Genomic DNA, 22,930 nt, shown 5'->3' on the forward strand with positions numbered 1-22,930 from the left:
GTTTTCTTTGTATAACACCTGTGCGATGAGAAAGCATCCAGAAAAACCACCATGGGTAACATTTCATTTCTTGGGACGTTTTAAGGGTAAGGAAAAAAGAGTCATCCAAGGAACCAGAAGTTATATGCTGACAAAATGCTACCGACTACTTTAGTGGAAGCCGTTGTTGAGATGGGGAATCTGCATCCTCTAGAGAAGCAGGGACCTCAGCTGCTGGGAAAAGGCTGTCAGAGTTATCCATGTTAATTTTTTTTTTGTTTTTGTGAGTACGGTGCCTCCTAAACAATCACATGAGGATTTGAGACCGTTAGAACTCGGTGTTGTTATCCACACAAACGGAAACATTCATTATTTTTAAAACATGTTTGTAAATATCAGATGAAGTAAAAAATTGACATTAACTGTATTATAGAAATGGGAAAGTATATCCTTTTGTAATATAAGATATATTAGAAGCAAAGGAAGGGAAATTGGGTTTAAAACAACAAAAATAAACATAAAGATCAATTTAATTCTGAAGTTAAGTGGCATTTTTTCCCCTTTCTTTCCAAAATACCGAGCTAAGATTTTCTTGATTGTGTTTGACTCTCTGCATCTCAGGAGTGATGGGGATTGGAATTCCTGTCCCCAGGTTTTCTTTGTATAGCACCTGTATGATGAGAAAGCATCCAGAACAAAAAGAGCAATCAGTCCGTTTCTCCCTGCTTTGGAGCAGTTAGGAGTGGGAAGGGAGGGAGGAAGAGAGTGAGTTAGAGGAAGATAAATACCAGAAGATTTTAGAGTCAAATTGTTTGAGCCTAAATACATCTTCAAAAGTAAAGGAATGCAGGAAAAAGCAAACACTAAGAAATATGAAAAGAAAGTTTGTTATTTTCATTGTTTGAACTAATCTCTGCAGCACTGAGCAACCATGAAAGAGAGCAATTAGTCTTTCCCAGCTTGTTACAAAGGAGGAAAAAAAATAGAAACAAGCAAGAGACGGAAATAAAACCAAGGAAGTTATTTTTGATTTGAAAATGCTATTAATAAGTCACATAAGGATATTTGGGTTTTACAAACATTGTATATATGGAGACACATCCACACAACTCTTCTTTTGTTCACTTTCAAAAGAAGTCAAAGTAATTTTTAGTTTGGGTGAACATATTGAGAACAACGATGTTTAAGGCAAATGGAGAGCAATGATAAGGTGCTAAAAAGAAACTTCAAAATGTCTGTACAAATAACAGTAGAGATAGAAAAGGTTAGAATAAGAAATGAGGCTAATAGTCGGATCTTTGCAAAATACATTTGTTTAAGCTTTAGGTTCAGATCAAATTTGCTAAAGCGGTATAAATGTGGATGCTTAGACACTGAGAATGTTACATTTGTAAAAGCAGGAATATAATACTGAACACTTTTTTTTAATTAAGTTAAATGATTATATTAATGTTTTGCCAAAATGGGGAAAACTGATTCACAGGAAATTGCAGCATTAAGTTGGGAAAAAGAGGGGTCAAATTTTTTATTGGGATGAGTTGATTAGATTTTTAAAATCTAGCCATTAATCTTTTTAAAACTTTTTTTAAATAGTTAAAGGGATTTTTTATTTTTAAATACCGAACTAAAGTTTTCTTGATTGTGTTTGACTCTCTCCATCTCTGGAGTGATGGGGATTGGAATCCCTTTTCCAACGTTTTCTTTATACAACACCTGTATGACACAAGAAAGCATCAAGAAAAAACAAGAGCAGTGAAAACAGCCCTTTCCTCTACCTTGTGGGGAACCTAGTATAAAACTATAGACGGTCATAGACAGAAAAGACAAATTCAACAAGTCAGCCTCTCTGTTCAGGCACAGATCTGGGTGAGAACATGTTTTGTATTTCCTTAGTGAAATATCAGTGTATTTGATATTCATCTTTTTTTGCAACTTGAATATAAATATTTCCTGTGCCAGGAATTAAGAAAAAAAATACAAACAACTTTCTAAGACCACTAAAATACTCAGTGTACAATAGAAAAATTGTTTAAGTTAGATTAGCAAGTATTTATTTTCTCTACAAAAAGTGTTTGTCGTACGCTCTAACAAATACTTAACAGGCCAAATCTATGCAATATGACAATTTGATCTTTGTCATTACATTCAAGTTGTAGAGATGGTCAAGTCTAAAAGTCAATATATGGCATTGTCTATTTTTCACAGTATCTAATAGGCTTATGCACCACTGGGCAATTTTGCCTAAATACAATCTGTGTAAAAATTAACACAAATGGTTACTTTAAAAAAAGTACAGGATCATCAGGATCATTAAGGTTTCAAATAGATACAAACAATAATATACTTACTCTAGTATAGAAGAAAATAATTAGAAAATAATTTTGAAAATTGTTGCAAGCCTTTCAATAAAAGGAATAATAATAATAATAATAATAATAGCCCACAGGGAAAACAATGAATATAACATTCCAAAAGACATATTAACTTAACATGGAAAATTTAACTAAATTGAAGTATTGTTAGTGAATAGTAATTAAAAACAAAACAGAACAAAAAGACAGTGGGACCAAAGAAAGTTACTGATCTAATTATGTCAAAGGGTCAAACTTTTAGAATATATTAAAACTGACAATTAAAAATATTTTGGGTTAATTCCAGCTCCCCAGAAAAAAAATCCATCTAAATTTTCCTAATGACATTTGATTCTCCATCACATGTATAAGTGAACCTAAAGTCTTGATATAGAAGTTTCAGAGTTGTGTATTATATAATACACAAATAACAATTTGTGTGTTAGAGCTTTTCAGCAACAATATTAATAAAAGAGAAAATAACATTAAATGTAAGCTCATGATCTGATTTGTATATTTAAAAAAAAATCAGAAGGCCTGGATTTCTATTCATGAAATGGCTTGTCTTACATAAGTATCAAAATAAGATTTCTCTTTTTTTGTTTGTTTGTTTTTTGAGACAGGGTCTCACTCCTGTTGCCTAGGCTGGAGTACAGTGGCCCAATCATAGCTCACTGCAACCTTGACTTCCCAGGGCTCAGACAATCCTCCCACCTCAGCCTCCCAAGTAGCTGGGACTACAGGCACGTGCCACCATGCTTGGCTAATTTTTTCTATTTTTAGCAGAGATGGAATTTCACCATGTTCCCTAGGCTGGTCTTGACCTCCTGGGCTCAAGCGATCTACCTGCCTCAGCCTCCCAAAGTGCTGAGATGACAGATGTGAGCCACCGCACCTGGCCCAAAATAAGATTTCTTTTGGTTTCAATATGGAGCAATTTTCTTTTTTGGTGCTACTGTTTATCTGAATAGGGTCTATGTTAAGAAGATCCCTGTTGCCACGGAAGAGCCACCATTTCTACATGTGGCTTCAAGTCCAGTATCTTTTCTTGCATTTCTAACCCAGAAACATCAGATAAAGAGAGTTCCAAGTAAATAAGAGCTTTAGTGTTTGGTTTTTCTTTTCTAGAAATCAATTAACTTCAACAGTCCCAACAATAACATAAAGGTGAAAAGAGAAGGAAAGAAAAAGTTTTAAGGGACTATTACAGAAAGTATAAAATGTTAGAATCAAATGGTGAGTAGGAGATCTGGAAAACAGAAGGATTCAGTTGATGTGATTTATAAAAAAAGATTTTGTTAAACTGATTATTATAAAGGGATGAACAGTGAGATGTTCTGTTTTATAGAAATTATTATTTTTTAATAAGGAGTTAAAGAGCTTTCTCCCAAATACCGAGCTAAAGTTTTCTTGATTGAGTTTGACTCGCTCCATCTCAGGAGTGACAGGTAGGGGAGTCCCCTTGCTCAAGTTCTCTTTGTATAATATCTGTGTGCACAAAACCAACAAACAAATCAACCTGGACCCATCTTTTAGGTAGACTTAACCTAAAAAAAACAGCCTAAAAGTATTTTTATTGTTGTTTTTATGATGAAGTACCTCAATAATTTTTAAAAATAGAGTAACTATAGATCCCCTTTGGACATTCAGTCACACACAGGATGTCTGTCTCTAAAAGACTTCAGTTAAAAACACAGCTGCTAGGCTGCTGGCAGGAGTGGCTTGACTTATGTAGGCCTTCTCTCAAAGACAGGAGTATCAAATATCGTTCAAACTAATTGAAATTAATATCCATAAGTTGTTGGTAACATTAAATTAGGGAACCAAAGAAAGAAGAGAGAGAAAAAGAGAGAAGTAGGTTTGGGGGAACAAAATAAAGAATAAATGTTGAAAGCTAAATAATATTAGCTTTCAATGACACTGAAAGTGTTCCAAAGGAAAAAATTATTTGTATCTTACATAGCGTACAAAAAATAGCCAAGACAAGTAAGTTATATTTACTGTGAATTGCTGTGTTGTCTTTGAATGAAAATATTTAAGAATGACATTCTTTTAAGAAAAACTGCAAACACAGTGACCTCCAATGAGATTAGAGACTATTGTAAGTGAAGTAACTCAGGAATGGAAAACCAAACAATATATATTCTCACTGATATGTGGGAGCTAAGCTATGAGGATGCAAAGGCCTAAGAATGATACAATGGACTTTGGGGACTTACAGGAAAGAGTGGGAGGGGGCAAGGGATTAAAGACTACAGATATGGTGCACCAAAATCTCACAAATCACCACTAAAGAACTTATGTAACCAAACACCACCCATACCCCCAAAACTTATGGAAAATAAATAAACATCTAAACATCGAAAAAAAAACTTAAAAAAGGAAAAGCTGCAAAAACAAAGAATACATCAAACAGCCACAATAAATACAAATAAAATTCTAATTTACATTGTCCTTTTGAAAGGGTGTTAGATTTTACTTTTGACTTGTGTCACACCAGTTAGAAACACCTACTGTTATTAAAGGAGGAATGGGGGAAGCAAACAGAGTATTACAGGTTTTTAAAGAAAGTGATAAATATCTATGTTTTAGAGAAAACACAGTTAAAGTTTCACACCAGAACTAAATACTAAATTAGATTCAGGTTGAAAACTGAGGTAATATTTGGTATTATTATTTTCATTATATGAATTTAGTAATTTTACATTTGTAAGGTGTTATTATTTTAAATAAAATTATGGGATTTTGTTTGTTTGTTTGTTTTGTTTTGGCCCCCTAAGAAATACCGAGCTAAAGTTCTCTTGATTGCGTTTGACTCTCTCCATCTCTGGAGTGATAGCTGTTGGGATTCCTTTCCCCAAATTTTCTTTGTACAAAACCTGTGAGATACAAGAAAGTACCCAGAGGACATTTAAAACAAGTAGAGTAAGGAAGGGAGGAAGTGGGGGAAGGGGTTATATGTGAGGAGACAATTTTTTAGTAAGTAATATTTAGTAAGGATAATGTTTTTACTTTTTTCACAGTTTTAATGGTGAACTCTACAGTGCTAATTGTGGAAATGAAAAAGTACAATGGAAAGCATTAAGTTACAGGATTTAAGTATAACGCTGAGAAATCTTGTTAATTGTACTTACAGTATTTCAAATCTAGTCAAGTCACTGAAAATGTTAAAAGTATAATCGGAAATGTGAGTCATTTTGTATTAACATGGCTTTGGTCAGGTAATAATACACAGCACACACAGACACACACAGAATTGTTAAGATGTTACTTTCTTTAAAAAAGATGGTTATTGTGGTAAATTTTTTGTGGGAAATAGTGTCTTATATATTTGTAAATACCGAGCTAAAGTTCTCTTGATTGCGTTTGACTCTCTCAATCTCTGGAGTCACAGTGGTTGGAATGCCTGTTCCCAAGTTTTCTTTGTACATAACCTGTAGAAAATAATTAGAATACCCGGAAAGGTAAAATGACCGTAAATCCTTTAGATAGCAGCTACATGTGAGCTATTTGGGGGAAACTCATAAAAACAATCTAGCTCGCAAAAACATTCAAGGAACAGGGGGAAAAAATTCCATAAATATTTATGTTGTCTTTTCCAAAGTAGTAAAAAATTTTACTACCTTGAAAACTGGGCACTAAATTACGCATTTTCTATAACCACTTAATGCATGCCTAAAATGCATTAAATAATAATAAATTTATCAATGAGAAAAATCAACCATTTTGTTGCATCTAGCATTGATGCCTTAAATATAGTAGGCCTGCAGTAGACTTGTACTTAATGAATAGATTGCTTGGTGTAAACTTTTCTTACCACAGGATACTCTATTCCTTCAGGCTTATTGAGAATTCTGTTTTATATCTCCAAATGAATGTTCCTCGCTGGCTCCTAATCTGTAGGAGCCTAGTCCCTGGATATGAGATGGTTTAATCGGTTTATTTTTCAGGAAGAGCATCTGTACTTGAAATTTTTACTGCTAATTGCTGGATCAAGTAAACTAGTGTTTTCTGAATTGGGAGAAGTCCATATTTTTTAGTAGTAGTATCGAAGGACTACGCATTTTAATGAAAACATTAAGGAACCTCCACTTTCTGAGCCTCCTTAACTCTTAACATTAAGTTTTCAGCCTAAAGGACTGAATGGGTTCTTTTAAATGGATGGATTCCCTGGTGTATTAGTGCATGGGGTGGGGAGCAACATACCCAGATTTTAATTCTTAAAATCAGTGACAAGCTAGGCATGATAGCTTTGTTTTGCAAGGAAACTTCTAGGAACCTTTGAACATCTACCTTCTTGGTAACAAAGTTGCATTTCTTTACTCTTCACCCCACAAAGCAGCAGAATTGATCACCGACAACAGCGCAAAGCAAAATTAAAGAAAACCAAGAAGTTGTAATGCAAAGTGACAAAGGAGCCTGGGCTAGCTTTCTCAACCCATATTAGAGGACACAAAACTCTAAATGAAATTTGTACCACAAGGAAGCCAGAGTATAAACAGGGAGTGAGAAGGGAATGAGATCTAAATAATATGAACAACCTGCAAGAGAAATATCAAGTATCTTTTAAAGAAAATCAAATGAGAGCTCAGTCCTCCATTGACTAGGGGAGTCCCAAGACCAAGGTCCTCACCTTTTATTGGCCATAAACTATTTCCCAAACTTCACAGTCTCTTGCTAGTAGCCAACACCTGCCTAGAATCTGCCTAGGGATGGGAAAAGGGGTGGGGTGCAGAGCCAGGGCTTGCTTGACAAAAGGTCAGGACAAATGTGCTAACCTGATATTTCAGGTGTCGGGGACACCCGCCCCGCAATAAACTGCACAGGTGCCTGAAATTCCCATGAGAGAACAGGCTTAATGTATAATATGCCATTGTAGGTCCATCACAGCCTGGCACCACTGCATTTACAAGATGGAGAGAGCAAAGAATACAGGACAAGAAATCTTGAAAGGGAGGGGAGAAGAGACTTCTGTGAAGTCTTCATGTGAAGACATGTCTACCCAGGGTCTTTTTGGACACTGGGAATCCTATCATTCGTATGATGTGTCACACATAACACACACACATTTTATATATATATATATATATATATATATACACACACACACACACACACAAAACCAAAGTATGTTATACTACTTCTGTGTTTATACGTATATGCTTTTAGTTAAATTACTTGAGATCATCCCAATAACCTTATTACTACCATCAAAACCTTTTACTTTGGAAACGAATGGCATGATAATTAAGAAGCCAAGTCCATGAGCTTCAAGTCAGTGACAGGTAGGAAAAGAAAGCCAAGTCCCTTCTACTCCTTGATGATGAGAAGAGAGGTTTCTTAACTACTTTTGCAACCTGTAGTGACCCCATCAAGACTAAGGGAGAATTCACAACATCCCCAAGGCATGGAGGCTCTTAATAGGAAGCAGAAGGATGAGAGAGCACCAGGATAGCAATTGGGAGATAGCCAGTCACACAAATGCAATCTGAGAGTATGGCCACTACCGAGCTAATGTGCTTCTGTGTCTCCTTCACACGTTTCACTTCAGGCAGGTCAGGGATTGGAGTTCCTTGTCCTATTGCTTCCTTATACTTCACCTGCAGATTTAAAAATGGGGAAAGGTATTATTACATGCTGGACAGTTATTCTTCCCGACATGTACGTGTTTTTTGTAACCCCCAAATTTAAAAAAATCAACAGTGTAAATAACGCAAGCTTTATACTTAGTGTGAATTGGACCTCATTCTGGTATTGGGTAACTCATCCTGATATTGGGTAAGAGGAGAACAATTCTGAGGACAGGGACACTTTGTCTCTCTCTTATCTCTTTGGGGCAGGGGTGGGGAACCCTATTTAGACTACAGCCGTTTCACGTATATCCCGATGTCTTTATGGCCAACAGGTCATTTAACTAGGACAAACAGATTCACATACATATATCCAGGAAGGTTGGTTCTTTGGCTGTACCGGATTCTACCTTCTCACAAGCCTCTCCGTTTTTCAGATGTAATCTCTCCCTCATGAAAACCGCCAAGGCACTGCACTGAGTATGAGATGACTCTAGCCACTGGTGTATACTGTGTGGTGGTGGTACACAGGCACCTATTTTAGCAATATAAGCTGTTTCTGGTGACAAAGGCTTTGAGTGCAACTCGTGGGTCATTGTAAATTATCAAAGGGAGGCAGAATATATTACAAATGCATCCTCTGTGTATTTACCGAGCTAATGTGGTCCTGTGTTTGTTTCACTCTCATCATCTCAGGTGTCTTTCCGATAGCCGTTCCTGGTGAGACATCCTCTTTATATAAAACCTGGGCATTGAGAATCAGGACAGTGTTACACAGAAGAAAGGAAAACCCAGCAGTTCCTGGAGAAAGACTAGGACACATGGCTTCTGTGAAAACGATGTTCCCAGGCAAGTGCCAGAGCATCACGCCTGACATTTCCATGTCAGTATCAGTGACTCAGACCAGATATACAACATGGATCACTTTCCAGATCTTAAGATTTCTTCTAAGATTGTGGTACCATACTAACACAGGATGAGAAGAGCCAGGAAATGTTGATTAACAACAAAACCCTCCCATATGTAACACAAAACCCATTAAAGAAATGCAAAGTCAATCAGTTATTTGGGGGAGAGATAACAAAAGAAATCACAATGTCAAAAAGAAATCCATCTTCTTGAAGCAAGACAACACATGTGACTGCTCTGGGATTTAAAAATTTAAAAATAAAAGTTACTTTGTTAGCAGATACAAAGTTATTTCAAATGATCTCTGGAGAGAGGATTTTGGAGCAAAGTATGGGGGATTTTAGCAAATCACTGCTAGTATTACTGAGGAGGTTAGATGTTAATTGTCTATCAATATAAGGCTAGTGTATTTTTAAAGAGGAGAGTGAAATGACCAGGTTAGCATTAAATGCAAAATAAATAGTAAATATACCGAGCTGAAATTCTTTTGATTTTCTTTTACACGGAGTATTTCTGGCGTGTCTTGAACAACTGTAATTTTTCCTTTACTGTTTTTAAGGTCACACTGGTATTGGAGCTATGAAGAAAGAGTAAACATCTTGTTAAGATTTCAACATTGCTTTATTTTCTTTATTTGTCCTATATTATGTAAAGGAAATTAAAATCCTGTATCTTTTAAAAAAAAAAAAAGTCTGTGCCACAATAATTATGGTCTGGTAGCCCAAGGGAAATTATTCAATAAGAATTTTGTGGAGAAACTAATTTTAAAAATCATATAAAGCTAGGGGTTTGTTTGTTTTTGTTTAAGTATCTCTTGCTTAGATTTAACTTTGAAAAAAATAGATGTCACCACTAATGGAAAGCGTGATAGTTCACATTCAGTAAAGGAAGCCACTGACAGGGTTTAGGATACACTATCCCAAAATATGGCACCTTGACATTTGAAAAAACAGCAGAAGCAGGAGGGTTTTTCTGGCCTTCTCTGTTTTTTCCTAAAGCAGATAATAATTATCTGATCTTCGTCTAAAGCAGGCAATAAGCCCCTCCTTCCAGAAGGGTCCTCCCTAGACCCAGAGGAAAGGAGCCAAAGACACAGAGATACTAGGAGAATCTGAATAAACGGGACTTGCTCAATCACCTGTTTATTACCATTGGATCATACCTCTTTGGGTCGTCATTTCTGAAGCTTTTATTAAATAAATTGTATATGTGTCTCTTGTTTATCTGTCTTTTGTTACAAGAGTTTTAGCCATGAACCTTGCCATGGGTGAGGAAAAGATACTATATTTTCTCCCCTACACCACCAACGAAGTAAGAGATGAGTCTTTCATGCTGTGATTTGGGATTAAGATGTAAGGTGAGCCCAGAGATGAATTGAGCGCACACTTCCTGGGGCAGGATGGGAGTTGTAGAGGGCTGCACAACAGCCCCACTGCAGGCCTGGGATATCCAGAGGCATCTTCCTCAGCACCCCTAGGTGCCTGTGGGCTGTGCCTTACATTTAATAAAAACTTACAAGGCTGAAGTTCTTTTGGTTCTCCCGGACTCTCTGCATCTCTGGGGTGTCCAAAACAATCTCATAATATGACATGGACTTCTCAGCATCTTCCTTGTATTTTTTCTGGAAATAGATTCCAAGAAATAAGGAAGGTAAACACCACAGGGATATAGGCCAGTGGGACCTAAAATAGCCCTTCCAGGCTCAGCAGAGGGAAAGTCCTTTGTATTTTCTTAACTGTCCAAGGATGTTAGGGCATTGCAAGGAAGAACCCTTGAGTCAAAGAGCACCATACTTTTCCCTTCCAGGAAAACAGCCCACACATTCAGTAGGACCTATTGTCATGGCAAAGCTGGCAGAGGGGGAACCTTGCTAGCTGGTCCACAGGAAAGTCATAGCCAGCAGTGCCCAGAGAGGGAGATGGGGATGCCTCCAGTGGCAGTAGTCCTCGCTGGGCTGGATGAAGCTATGTAGCCAGACTGCTCAACAAGCTGGTGGAGAAAAGCTAGAGGGTTAAGAGTCAAAGACATGACCTTTAGAAAGCCTTAGCTGGTGACAAGATGTTCATTGAGCCATGAGTAGGTGTGGTCAGGGCTCCCAGCTGCAGGACTGGGCGGGCAGGCGCCCAGAGGCATTTCCAGAATATGGCTCTTGATGCTGCAGAAAGCAGCCTGACAGGACTGGCAGCTCTACCAAACAGACACACCTGGAGCACCACTAAGGCCAGCTGACTGGCCAAGGACTACTCTGAGTCAGACATCACTATTCTTTGGGCTCCCCTGTCCTGCCCCAGCCTTTGACTGGAGAGACGTATCCATAGAGACTGCTCTTCCAGATAGCAGTGGGCAGTCAGTCCCACCACCAAACTGATCGTCTTTATTCTCTGCAGCAGAACACTTACACTTTGCCTTTAGGGCCTTATTTTTCTTTCATCACTTGTCGCTATGTCCTTTCACTTCTCTCTCTAGCTTAACTTAGCTCCAGTTTTTCCCACTTTTCAGGAAATTTTTGGTTTGTAGGGCTGAGCGCTGAGGAAAGAGACTAGCCACTATCATAATGGGGATAAAACTATTCTGTCTCTATTTATGTTGTTAATATAGGAATTACATTTATAAGTACTGAAATTTGTAATCTTGCCAGAGACAACAAACAAACAGTTTCAGCTAATGAGAGATGTAGGCCTAGATTTTATTCATCTAAATGGAAGCGAATTAAAGACAAGATTTTTTGGAAGAAGAGGTAGTTCACCAGGAACAAATGTTTTGTTCATGAAAAAGTCACCTAGATGACTCTTTAGCTATGTAGGTGTAAAGAAAACAGTTCTCATTGTCCTGGGAAAAGAATAGAAACAATCCTCCTTTTATTTTATTTTTACTTTTATTGTTTTTCTTTTATTTTTTCCAAGATTAAGCAAAAGCTACCTCAACTGGTTTGCAGAGCTGGTGCTAATCCTTTAGAGGGGTAATCACATTTGAACATGGAACTTGGACTCCCTGGTGTTCCCAGACCAAATTGAGGGTTGGGCTGCTATTTCTCATGGCCTAATAATGAAATGCAGATGAACTGGGGAGGAAAAGAGGCTTTTTGTTTTTTGTTTTGAGACGGAGTTCTGCTGTGTCTCCAGGCTGGAGTGCAGTGGTGCAATCTTGGCTCACTGCAACCTCTGACTCCCTGGTTCAAGCAATTCTCCTGCCTCAGCCTTCTGAGTAGCTGGGATTACAGGTGTGCATGACCACACCCAGCTACTTTTTGTATTTTTAGTAGAGATGGGGTTTCACCATGTTGGTCAGGATGGTCTCAATCTCCTAACCTCATGATCCACCCTGCTTGGTCTCACAAAGTCCTGGGATTACAGGCAAGAGCCACTGTGCCCGGCCAAGAGTTTTTATTTTTGTAACTGGTTACTGGGGGAAGTCCTGGAAATTATCGCCAAACTCAAAATTACAAAGTTTTTCAGAGCTTATATACCTTTTAAGCTATATGTCTATGTGTAAGTGTTCATTCATCTAAAGACATAAGTGATTAACTTTTTTTTTTTTCTTTTTTTTTGAGAGGGAGTCTTGCTCAGTCGCCCAGGCTGGAGTGCGGCGGCGCAATCTCGGCTCACTGCAAGCTCTGCCTCCCGGGTTCACGCCATTCTCCTGCCTCAGCCTCCCGAGTAGCTGGGACTACAGGCGCCCGCCATCACGACTGGCTAATTGTTTTGTGTTTTTAGTAGAGACGGGGTTTCACGGTGTTAGCCAGAATGGTCTCAATCTCCTGACCTCGTGATCCGCCCGCCTCCGCCTCCCAAAGTGCTGGGATTACAGGCGTGAGCCACCGAGCCCGGCCAACTAAGGTCTGAGTTCTGAAGACCTTCCTCTGGAGCCTCAGTAAATTTACTTAATTTAAATGGGCTTAGGTGCTGGGGTAATTACTCTTACGTTGTCTCCTGCTAAATCAGGGAGGTTTGAGGAGTTTCTTCAGACCCCCAATAAACTTGTTTGTGGAGGCCTGGGGAGTTTTTTTCGACTCCACAGTAAAATTTGTTTAATTCTACATGAGTCCTGTTAAGAATTCCTTCATTATTTTGTTATGCTTTAAGGCCCAGGAAAGGCCTAGGCAAAACTTTTGGTGGGCTTTTGTTACATCCCAGCCTTTGTACAGGGACACTGGCTTTTAACATCTAACGTAACCACTCAGTACTGAACCGGTTGTGAGACCTGGCCTGCCATACTGGCATTAAGTATTCAGTAGAGTGGTCCCCACTTATCTGAGGTTTCACTTTCCACGGTTTCAGTTAACTGTAGTCAACCTTGGTCAAAAATAAGAGTACATTACAATAAGATATTTTGAGGGAGAGAGTCTGAGACCACATCCATGTAACTACACAACTTTTATTACAGTATATTGTTATAATTGTTCTATTGTTAATCTCTTACTGTGCTAATTTACAAATTAAGCTTTATCATAGGTGTATACGTATAGGAGAAAACAGTATATATAGATTTGGGTATTGTCTGTAATTTCAGGCACCCACTAGAGGTCTTGGAACATATCCCCCTCGAATAAGAGGAGACTACTGTATAGTATCCTAAATTTGTGAGTCAGCTTACATTGCTTGCCTTAACCCCCAGGTATGAGGTTTAAGAATTATAAATACAGATTCTCCATTGGAAATCGAGAATCGAGAAGCAAGTTTGTGGAAACACAAGCACCATCTCATCAGTATTTACCATTCAACTGTAAATACTGATCTGAACTGGGGAGGAACTAACTTGCCTGGCTATATTTTAGGCCTTGAGGAACGAGCCAGAGAGAGCCCCAGGAGAGCAGAGCAAGTGACTTGATCCTACACTGGGATAGGCCCATGTGCTGAAGCTTTCGTTAAAGATCAGCAGTATCAAAAGCAGAAGGTAAAAGGCTGGTGAGCCTCTCACAGCCCAAAGACTGTCAGCCTCCCTGGCTCCCTCAATGAACACAACACGATAATTTGGAGCTCATATAATTTTGGTAATTTTTAAAAAGCTAATTATTCTTCCGCATCCCTACCCTTCAAAGAAAAGAAACATGTCTACCATTTGAATACACCTGCTTCCTAATCAAACCACTCTCTAGTAATAACTATATTTTTCATGTGCAATTTTACAATATACAACTATATGTTGCCAATAAAGTGTTGAAATCCCTGATTCCCCAACCTGATTGGTCATTAAGAGATAATCTGTGAAAATTAAAAACAAACAAAAATAGGATTTCCAGAGCCTACCACAGATTTACTAGTGTCAAAATTCCAGAGTTGGACCAGGGAATCTACATCCCCAGGTGCCTATAAAGCACAGCTAGGGCAGGTTAACTACTGCTTTGGAACTCGTTGGTCAGAAGAAAAGCACAAATTCTAATCTGGTGCCACTCTAAACAAATTGCAGACTCCTGACCATCACTGACAATCGTTAATACAAATGAGGGCATATCCTGGGGTGTGAAGGACAGCCTACTTTTCTTCATCTCTCTATTTGTAGGAAGATGGAGAGTTATTCATCATGAGGGAAGTCAGGGGTTAGACTGTGTGGTCTCAATCTCAATCTTGTTTGAGATTGGTAATCCAAATGTGGGCTACTTTGTTTCTTCCAGATTTGCGCACACATTTTTAAAGCCACATGATAAGAGATTTTACATGTGAAAATATTGATTCATTAATTACAAGTTGTACCATGTAAGTGTTCTTCAGTACCTTAAAATTCCTGCATTGTAGGTTACCCTCTCTCTCTCTCCCTCTTCTTTTTTTTTTTTTTTGAGACGGAGTCTTGCTCTGTTGCCCAGGCTGGAGTGCAGTGGCATAATCTTGGCTCACTGCAAGCTCTGCCTCCCAGGTTCATGCCATTCTCCTGCCTCAGCCTCCTGAGTAGCTGGGACTACAGGCGCCTGCCACCACGCCTGGCTAATTTTTGTGTGTTTTAGTAGAGATGGAGTTTCACCATGTTAGCCAGGATGGTCTTGATCTCCTGACCTCGTGATCTGCCCGCCTCAGCCTCCCAAAGTGCTGGGATTACAGGCGTGAGCCACCGCGCCAGGCCTGTCTCTCTCTCTTTTTTCATTAAGAGTCTCACCCTGTTGCCCAGGGGACTCCAGTGGTGCAGTCATAGCCGACTGCAGCCTCAACCGCCTGGGCTCAATCCATCTTCCCACCTCAGCCTTCCTAGAAGCTGGGACTGGCATGCACCACCACACCTGGCCAATTTTTGTAGAGACAGGGTTTTGCCACATTGCCCAGGCTGATCTCAAACTCGTGGACTTAAGTGATCCACTTGTGTTGGCCTCACAAAATGCTGGGAATACAGGCATGAGCCACCGCACCTGGTGAATCTCTTTTTTATTGGGGAAAACTGTGATTTGAAAAATCTCTTAAGGTATTAATGGAAGGACTTCCATTCTTCCATGATTGGGGTTTGAGTGATGGCATGACGAATGTCCTTACCTGGCTTGAAAGATTCTTGACTTGTTGGGCGTGAATGATCTCTGGAGTATCAACCACAGAAGTGAAATTGGCTTTCTCCATTTCTGCTGATTGCTTATACTTAATCTGTAAAAGACACCCAATAGTTGGGTAAATGTTTACAATGTGCACAACAGTTGTTGGCTTGATTTGATTAAGAGGTGAGCCATATTTCTTTTCCAAGAGGGACTCATTTATTTGACATTCAACAGACATTTCTTCCTATTTTGTTCATAGTTTTATACCAAAGAGTGAAATTCAGTAAGAAAAGTCAAGTCCTAGCTGTTGAGAGAAGATCTAGTTGGATGCAGGATGGGATATGGGTAAGGAGGGATCATCAGCAGATAGTAAAGCATGGATTGTTTATATACAAGCTGGGAGGATGACAAATAAGCAAAAGACCCATACCAATGAGCATTAGACAAGCTAAAATGCCTAAAAACTATTCTAAACTTAGGGCTTGAAAGGAGAGGAAGAACTCCCAAGATATTCTAAGCAAGGATCAATTGATCCTGGCATCAAATGAGTGGATTGACTCAGAAACAAGCCAGGATGTCAAGTCTGCCCAGCTCTAAACAGCTACTTAATTCCTCAGTTTCTGCCCTTTGCTCTGAATGTCCCCAGAGCCTGTGGACTCAGAAAGGCAGACAGCAATGAGCCTGGCAAAGGGTCCTCCATCCTTTCATTGGGGTGGATTCCTCCAGGCAGATGTTCAAGAATGCCATTGTATGCATGTGACTGGCACCAATAAATCAGATGACAGAAGGACACTTTATGTCCTTAAAGTTACAACTACTTTCCTGAAAGATTGACATCGAATAGTAGCACTGACCTGACTGGCAATATCAGTAGCATTCCTGGCCCTCATAAAATCCGGAGTTTCATTGGCCATGGCATTCAGGCCTCTTCCTTTGACTTCCAGTTCCAGGTCTCGCTTATATTCTTTCTACAGTAGCATTAAAAGAAAAAAAAAAAGGTACCTAAATTCTACTACTAGGTAATAAACATACAGAGTGAATATAAATCCACACAACACACCACCCCAGCTGTCACAGATAGCGTCGCTTGCTACTCTTCACCTTCACTCTTCCATGTGGCAGGATGGAGTGGTGTCTGCAGAAGCCCTCTGGAAGAAACTATTCTATGCAAGTCAATATGGGTCAACAGAGGCCTTCTTTTGAATACTTTTAGCATTCTCTGCTTAGAAGATTAGAGTATAAAGTAAATTGTATATCTGGTTTGGTACATAACAAAGATTACACTTAGGTGCACACACCACTCCAGTGTAGTGTTTTTATGTAAATGAGCATACCAAATATATCAAGTTAAATCAAATAGATTATAACCACCACAGAAACATACTGTTATAATATCCATCAGAAATTGAGATATATTTTACGTAATGGTTAACAATTATGTTGGATATGGAATCTGAAAATCAAAAGCTCTGTTTTTCTCTATTCTCTGTTTTTGTTTTTCTCTATTCTGTTTTTGTTTTGCTTTTTCCAGTGTAATTTGGCTAACAAAGAAATGATGCTCTATGAATTATGTGCAGGCTGTCAGCTGTGGGCCTACCTCATTGAGGATTTGAGTGGCATTCTTTGCTCTTAGCATGTCAGGTGTATCTTCCATTTCAGTGAGGCCCTTCCCACGGATGCTTTCCTCTAGATCTTTCCTGTACTCTTTCTATATCATGAAAGAAAAGAAAAAACACTGACAAGAAAGCCTAGATTGATCCTCTTAGGCAAAGAAGAAAAAAATTTAAAAATTCCAATTTTTAAAGGGTTCACAGTTTAGTAAAAATATGAATAAAGGCAGGGTATAAGCATGATCAGTTAACATTAAATATCAAATGAAAATCTGAAGTTAACAGAATACTAAGATAATATTCAAATAAAAAATTAGAAGAATTAACATGGTAATAGATTAGGTGGTAGTACCAAACACGTGAGAACCCAGTTTGAAACCCACAGTTAGGTGGTGATGTAAATGGTAGGAGGAACACATTAATGAGTGTCATTAGTGCAATTATTTGGATTAAGAGGGAAAGAAAAGACCAAGTGGGCACTACCTCGCTTGCTATTTTAGTTGCATATTTGACATGTAACAAAGCTGGTGTGACCTCCAGGCCAGTCAAGTTTCTGCCTTTAATGGACTCTTCATAATCTTTCCTGTATTCTTTCTAATGTAAGTTGGAGGGAAAGACAAGTTACAAAAAGAATCTTTATTACAATTTATCTCTCCATCTCAGGAAGAAAAAAATTACAGCATTTTCTATGTATGGGCTCTTAACTCAATCATAGTTCTGCTAATGGTCACACATTTGAAACATGTGTGATTGTACTTGAAATATTTTGTCTGGAGCAGATGACCACAAGGAAACTCAGAGGCTGAGACACTTTGATGGGCCCCTCACTCATCAGTCTAACGTTGTGACTGGGGCAGGCCCTTCGCAGAGTGGAAGGATGGATGCACCATCAAGACTCTGAATCCTCTGTTGTCTCTTCTGAACTTTCCCACACCTTTCTTAAGGTGACAAAAGATTTTATTTCAGAATTATAAGTCAGTGATGCGAGGGGAAAAAAATTGTAGAGGAAGGAGAGCCTAAGGCTACCAAACGCTAACTTGCTTTTTTTTCCTAATCATGACCTGTTTTTTTTGATATGGGTTTTTGCTGTGTTACACAGGCTGGCCTCAAACTCCTGAGCTGAAGTGATCCTCCTGCCTCAGCCTCCTGAGTAGCTGGGACTACAGGTGTATGCCACCACACTCAGAGTTTTGACCTGCTTTTTTTTAAAAAAAATCACTGAATAGCTTAGGTGGGCAATAAGGCACAGAGGGATTCTACGTTTTTGTCCACTCTGCCTCCTTGCCCCATTCCAAGACTCACAGAGGGGCTTGGAATAGATGTTGGGACTCTACTTTTGTAATTTTGTTATTTTAATAGAATTTTAAATTTACAGGAAAGTCACAAGAACAGTATGAGAAACTCCTATAGATCCTTTACTCAGATCCACCAATTGTTTGAAACCATTTTGAAGTTTTTATGACCTGGCATTCTATCACCAGAAAGCTCCACAAACTGCTACTTTTATTTAAAACAATTTTTCTTTATAGTTGAAGGAAGAGAGGCAAATGGAAATTCCAAATAAGCCCATTTCCCACTGAAAACAGACTAAGATTTAAAATAAGATTCCATTCTCTATTCTTGATTAAAAATGACAAAAAAAATTAATGCTTCTGCTTACAATTCTAGAATAAGGAATATGGCATCTTAACTTTTGATTATCTGGGGTCTTGATAAACATCTTGATCACAAATACCCTTTTGTTTGGCTAGGGGCATTCTACTAAGAGTAGAGCATTTCAAAGCCAAAGGGGTGTCTGTGTGGAGGGAACTTCATTCATAAAGGAAAATCCAAATTACATTCAGTATAATTGATTTGTGTTAGGAATAGTTTTCCATGTTCTAATTTTACAGAAATGGTTGTTGAAATAAGACATATGGTAAATATCTACTTCCTAGAGCATTTTAAAAAAGTAACTGAACCATAGGATTTCTGAGATGGAGAAGAGTTTAGTGATCACAGGATAAAAAGTTTCATTAGCTACCACTTTTGGATGACAGGAAACTGGCTATGTCGTGGGCAGAGCTTGTGTTCAGTAGTGTGATGGATCGTTGTTGTGTGGTGGTGTTTTTTTGACTTACCCCACTCTGCATCTGCTGAGACTCTTTGGCAGTGATGTACGTTGGTGTTTCAAAGTCCAGCATGGGTTTTCCTCGTTCCTTTTCATACTTTTCTTTGTATTTCACCTGGTGATAGAAAGCCATGTTAGATATTTCTCCTCTGGTCAATTCCTAGACAGCAGTTTAAGGATAGTATTTTTTAATTGTTATGTTCTGTCCATTGGATGGCATCTCATTGCCACTCAAAACAGTTTCCTGTTATGTTTCAGATCCAGTACATTTTTGTTGTTGTCTGGGTGTTGAGGGGATGGGTACCATTACTGTCTGCAAGGCATAATTAGGATTTGGATTCAATTTAAGGAGAAAAGAATCATTGACAAGAACCAGCTGAGAGAAATGCTGATGCAAGAAAATGCATGGGGAAAATCACCCATAGATGAGGTTGGTCTATAATTGATGGGTAGCTGTAAACACTTTAAAATTATCAATGCTATTAGCATTAATCAACATGTCTGATAAAAATCCTGTTTTTCTTTCACAAGAACTTTTTTCAGAGACCTGGGGTCTAGATTGAATGGATAACACATGGAGCTTTATTTATAAGTTAACAACTCTATGTGAGTCCTGACTGGCCATATATTTAATGCAGCCAATCAATTGGTATAAAAATGAAAACTACTTTACATATTGACCCACTTGTTAAAAAACCTGGCATTCTCAAAAGATCCTCAAGACTGTTGTTTAAATACAATTTCCTCATCCTCATGACATGTGGTTAGGAATTTGGGGAGCCACAATGTTTGTATGTGACAGAGGAGAACTGGAAAAACAGGTGAACGCCCTCATGCACGCAGCACCTTGATGGCAATGCTCAATCTCTAAGCTCTTGGGTTGTAACAAGATGTTGGAATAAAGGCCTGGGGTCACATACTGCTCCACAGAAGACATGAGGACATTTCTAGTAGTTAGCCCTCATGGTTAATGCCCAACAGAGGACCTAAATAATGCTGAATTTGTGATATAGGAGGTCATTTGATACCAAGTTCTTTCCTCTGAGAATCTTCAGTTATAGTCATGAATTGCTTAACAACTGGTATATGTTATGAGAAAGGCTTTGTTATGCAATTTCATCATTCTGTGAACATCACAGAGTGCACTTACACAAACCTAGATGGTGTTGCCTACTACACACCTAGGCTATATGGTATAGCCTATTGCTCCTCAGCTAGAAACCTGTACAGCATATTACTTTACTGATAATCTGTAGGTACTTGTAACACAAGAGTATTTGTGTATCTTAATATCTCTAAACATAGAAAAGGTACAGTAAAAATATGGTATTAAAGATTTTTTTTTTTTTTTTTTTTTTTTTTTTTTTGTGAGACGGAGTCTTGCTCTGTCGCCCGGGCTGGAGTGCAGTGGCCGGATCTCAGCTCACTGCAAGTTCCGCCTCCCGGGTTTACGCCATTCTCCTGCCTCAGCCTCCCGAGTAGCTGGGACTACAGGCGCCCGCCACCTCGCCCGGCTAGTTTTTTGTATTTTTAGTAGAGACGGGGTTTCACCGTGTTAGCCAGGATGGTCTCGATCTCCTGACCTTGTGATCCGCCCGTCTCGGCCTCCCAAAGTGCTGGGATTACAGGGTATTAAAGATTTTAAAATGGTACACCTGCATAGGGTAGCTCCATTATAATCTTATGGGATCACCGTCATACAAGTGGTCTGCCGTTGACCAAAAACATCATGTGGTACATGACTATCTTTTTTTTTTTTTTTTTTTTGAGATGGAGTCTTGCTCTGTCGCCCAGGCTGGAGTGCAGTGGCCGGCTCTCAGCTCACTGCAAGCTCTGCCTCCTGGGTTCACGCCATTCTCCTGCCTCAGCCTCCCGAGTAGCTGGGACTACAGGCGCCCGCCACCTCGCCCGGCTAGTTTTTTGTATTTTTTAGTAGAGACGGGGTTTCCCTGTGTTAGCCAGGATGGTCTCCATCTCCTGACCTCGTGATCCACCCGTCTCGGCCTCCCAAAGTGCTGGGATTACAGGCTTGAGCCACCGCGCCCGGCCGGTATATGACTGTTTTACAAATTTAGTAATTTTGTAAATTCCCAGAAATGCTTTCAGTAGTAGACCTGATCATATCACTTCTCTGTCTGAAATCTTCCTGACTCCCTATAATCTACTGTAGCGTTCCCTAACCTGGGGCACAAACCAATGGGGCACATTGGAGTTACCATGAGGGGTTTGTCCCCTCATAACACACTCTTTATGCTTCCAACCCCTGTCAGTAGCACATAATTGCATGTATATTTCTCAACTATGTGTAGATGTTGTTGTAATTTATAACATAAGAATTTGTTTCAAAAAGTTACCAAATTCAAAACCCCTTATATCTTTGTGCATTTTCTCAAACAATGGAGGGAACCTATGAAATTTTCTTTCACATTGTACTGTGGATGAATGTGCGCCAGAGGAAAAATTGGTCTTGATCCACTTACTATACTCTGTAATTCTGTGGCCTCTTTTAGGTGAAGCTGCTCCAGATTATCGGGTATGGTGTGGTAGTGGCCTTTGCTCTTCTCATACTTCTTCTTGTACTGGTACTGAGGGGAAGGTGGCAAAAAAGACACATTGATGGAGAAGCTGCTCAGCATTCCTATTTTTCCTCTTTAGATTAGACATTTACACAGCACCATTGTCAAGATCAAACTAAAAATGGCAAACACTAAACAGGAGGTTAAGAAAAAGTTTTAAAAATGAGGATCCAAGTTCAGTATTGTCAGTTAAGATGTAAACACTTAGGTTGTGTGGCTTGTTCAAAGTAGGTGTTATAAGTAAAAAGTTAAAAGTGAAAGAAACTATTCCAGAGGGTATTTATGTCCTTAGGGAAAAGGGAGTGATTAATTGGAGGGCAAAATTTAAATATTCTAAAAAAAAGAAGCATTTTTGCATTCTGAGAGGTGTTACAGACAATGGAGAATTGGTAGATTAATGTCATTTGGAAGAATACACTCAAATGAGAACAGTTTTGTAATCTAGTGTATCAATAGCAAAGAAGAAGATGCATGTGGGCTCAGAGAAAGAATTTAGTTCCAAATGGGTAAAACAAGCTGTTTCTGGAGCAAATGACTGAGCTTACAGAACTGGCAAGTTGGCTTGTACTCAGGACATGATTCATGATCAGAGACTCCTTCATGTCAGTCACAGGTTTGTGAAGTTTCTTCAGGTCAGCCTTATATTTAACCTATGTGTTAAAGGGGAACAAAGGAAATCACATAAATAGGAAATGGAACAGCACTAATGAAAATCAAAGTGAGATAGCCCATCATCAGACAAATGCTGGAGATGGTGACGAAAAACCATACCTCATTCATAGTAGCCAGAAGGCAGAAACAACCCAAGTGTCTGTCAGCAGATGCATGGATAAACAAAATATGGCATATACATACAATGGAATGTTATTTAGCCATAAAAAGGCATGAAGTTCTGATACATCCTAGAACATGGATGGACCTTGAACATATTATGCTAAGTAAAATAAGCCAGACACAAAAGGATAAATACTGTTTGATTCCATTTATATGCGCTCTCTAAAATAGGAAAATGCATAGAAACAAAATGTAGATTAGAGGTTCCCAGGAGCTGAGGGGAGGAGGGAATGGAGAGTTTTTGCTTAATGGTTATAGAGTTTTTGTTGGTATGAAAACATTTTGGAAATAGTGACAGTAGTTGGATAATATTGTGAGTGTTATAAATGCTACTGAATTGCACACTTAAAAACAGTTAAAATGGCAAATACCATGTTATATATTTTACCACAATTTTAGAAACATACCTCACTTGCAAGATTATTAGCATCTTTCATGACTTTGTAGAGCTGGCTGTCTTTCGGATTGTATTTTGGTGTCTTGCCCTTTTCTTTATCGAAATTTTCTCGGTATTTAACCTAACAGCAAATACAAACATCC

At 38.8% G+C, this 22,930-nt stretch overlaps 2 protein-coding genes across 3 annotated transcripts in view; one reads left to right on the forward strand and one right to left on the reverse strand.

The window, feature by feature from the left end:
• The window catches only part of RIF1 (replication timing regulatory factor 1), a 93,403-nt gene extending 83,980 nt beyond the window's left edge, over nucleotides 1–9,423 (forward strand). For both annotated transcript variants that reach the window (XR_002732651.3, XR_002732652.3), the window contains one exon: nucleotides 8,597–9,423. The gene's annotated coding sequence lies outside the window, so the exon portion shown is untranslated. The remainder of the gene's footprint in view (nucleotides 1–8,596) is intronic.
• NEB (nebulin) overlaps nucleotides 1–22,930 on the reverse strand; it is a 215,414-nt gene that overhangs the window by 10,825 nt on the left and 181,659 nt on the right. Inside the window, exons 126-139 of the mRNA XM_026453974.1 lie at nucleotides 22,798–22,908; nucleotides 22,102–22,206; nucleotides 21,461–21,565; nucleotides 18,991–19,095; nucleotides 17,354–17,464; nucleotides 16,858–16,968; nucleotides 16,115–16,228; nucleotides 15,265–15,369; nucleotides 10,326–10,430; nucleotides 9,282–9,386; nucleotides 8,553–8,645; nucleotides 7,838–7,930; nucleotides 5,672–5,764; nucleotides 5,117–5,209 (exon numbers count right to left, since the gene is read on the reverse strand). Of these exons, the coding sequence (XP_026309759.1) occupies nucleotides 5,117–5,209; nucleotides 5,672–5,764; nucleotides 7,838–7,930; nucleotides 8,553–8,645; nucleotides 9,282–9,386; nucleotides 10,326–10,430; nucleotides 15,265–15,369; nucleotides 16,115–16,228; nucleotides 16,858–16,968; nucleotides 17,354–17,464; nucleotides 18,991–19,095; nucleotides 21,461–21,565; nucleotides 22,102–22,206; nucleotides 22,798–22,908 (1,449 nt within the window). The remainder of the gene's footprint in view (nucleotides 1–5,116; nucleotides 5,210–5,671; nucleotides 5,765–7,837; nucleotides 7,931–8,552; nucleotides 8,646–9,281; nucleotides 9,387–10,325; nucleotides 10,431–15,264; nucleotides 15,370–16,114; nucleotides 16,229–16,857; nucleotides 16,969–17,353; nucleotides 17,465–18,990; nucleotides 19,096–21,460; nucleotides 21,566–22,101; nucleotides 22,207–22,797; nucleotides 22,909–22,930) is intronic.

The sequence above is a fragment of the Piliocolobus tephrosceles genome, chromosome 11, assembly GCF_002776525.5.
Source record: "Piliocolobus tephrosceles isolate RC106 chromosome 11, ASM277652v3, whole genome shotgun sequence".
NCBI classification, from domain to species: Eukaryota; Metazoa; Chordata; class Mammalia; order Primates; family Cercopithecidae; genus Piliocolobus; species Piliocolobus tephrosceles.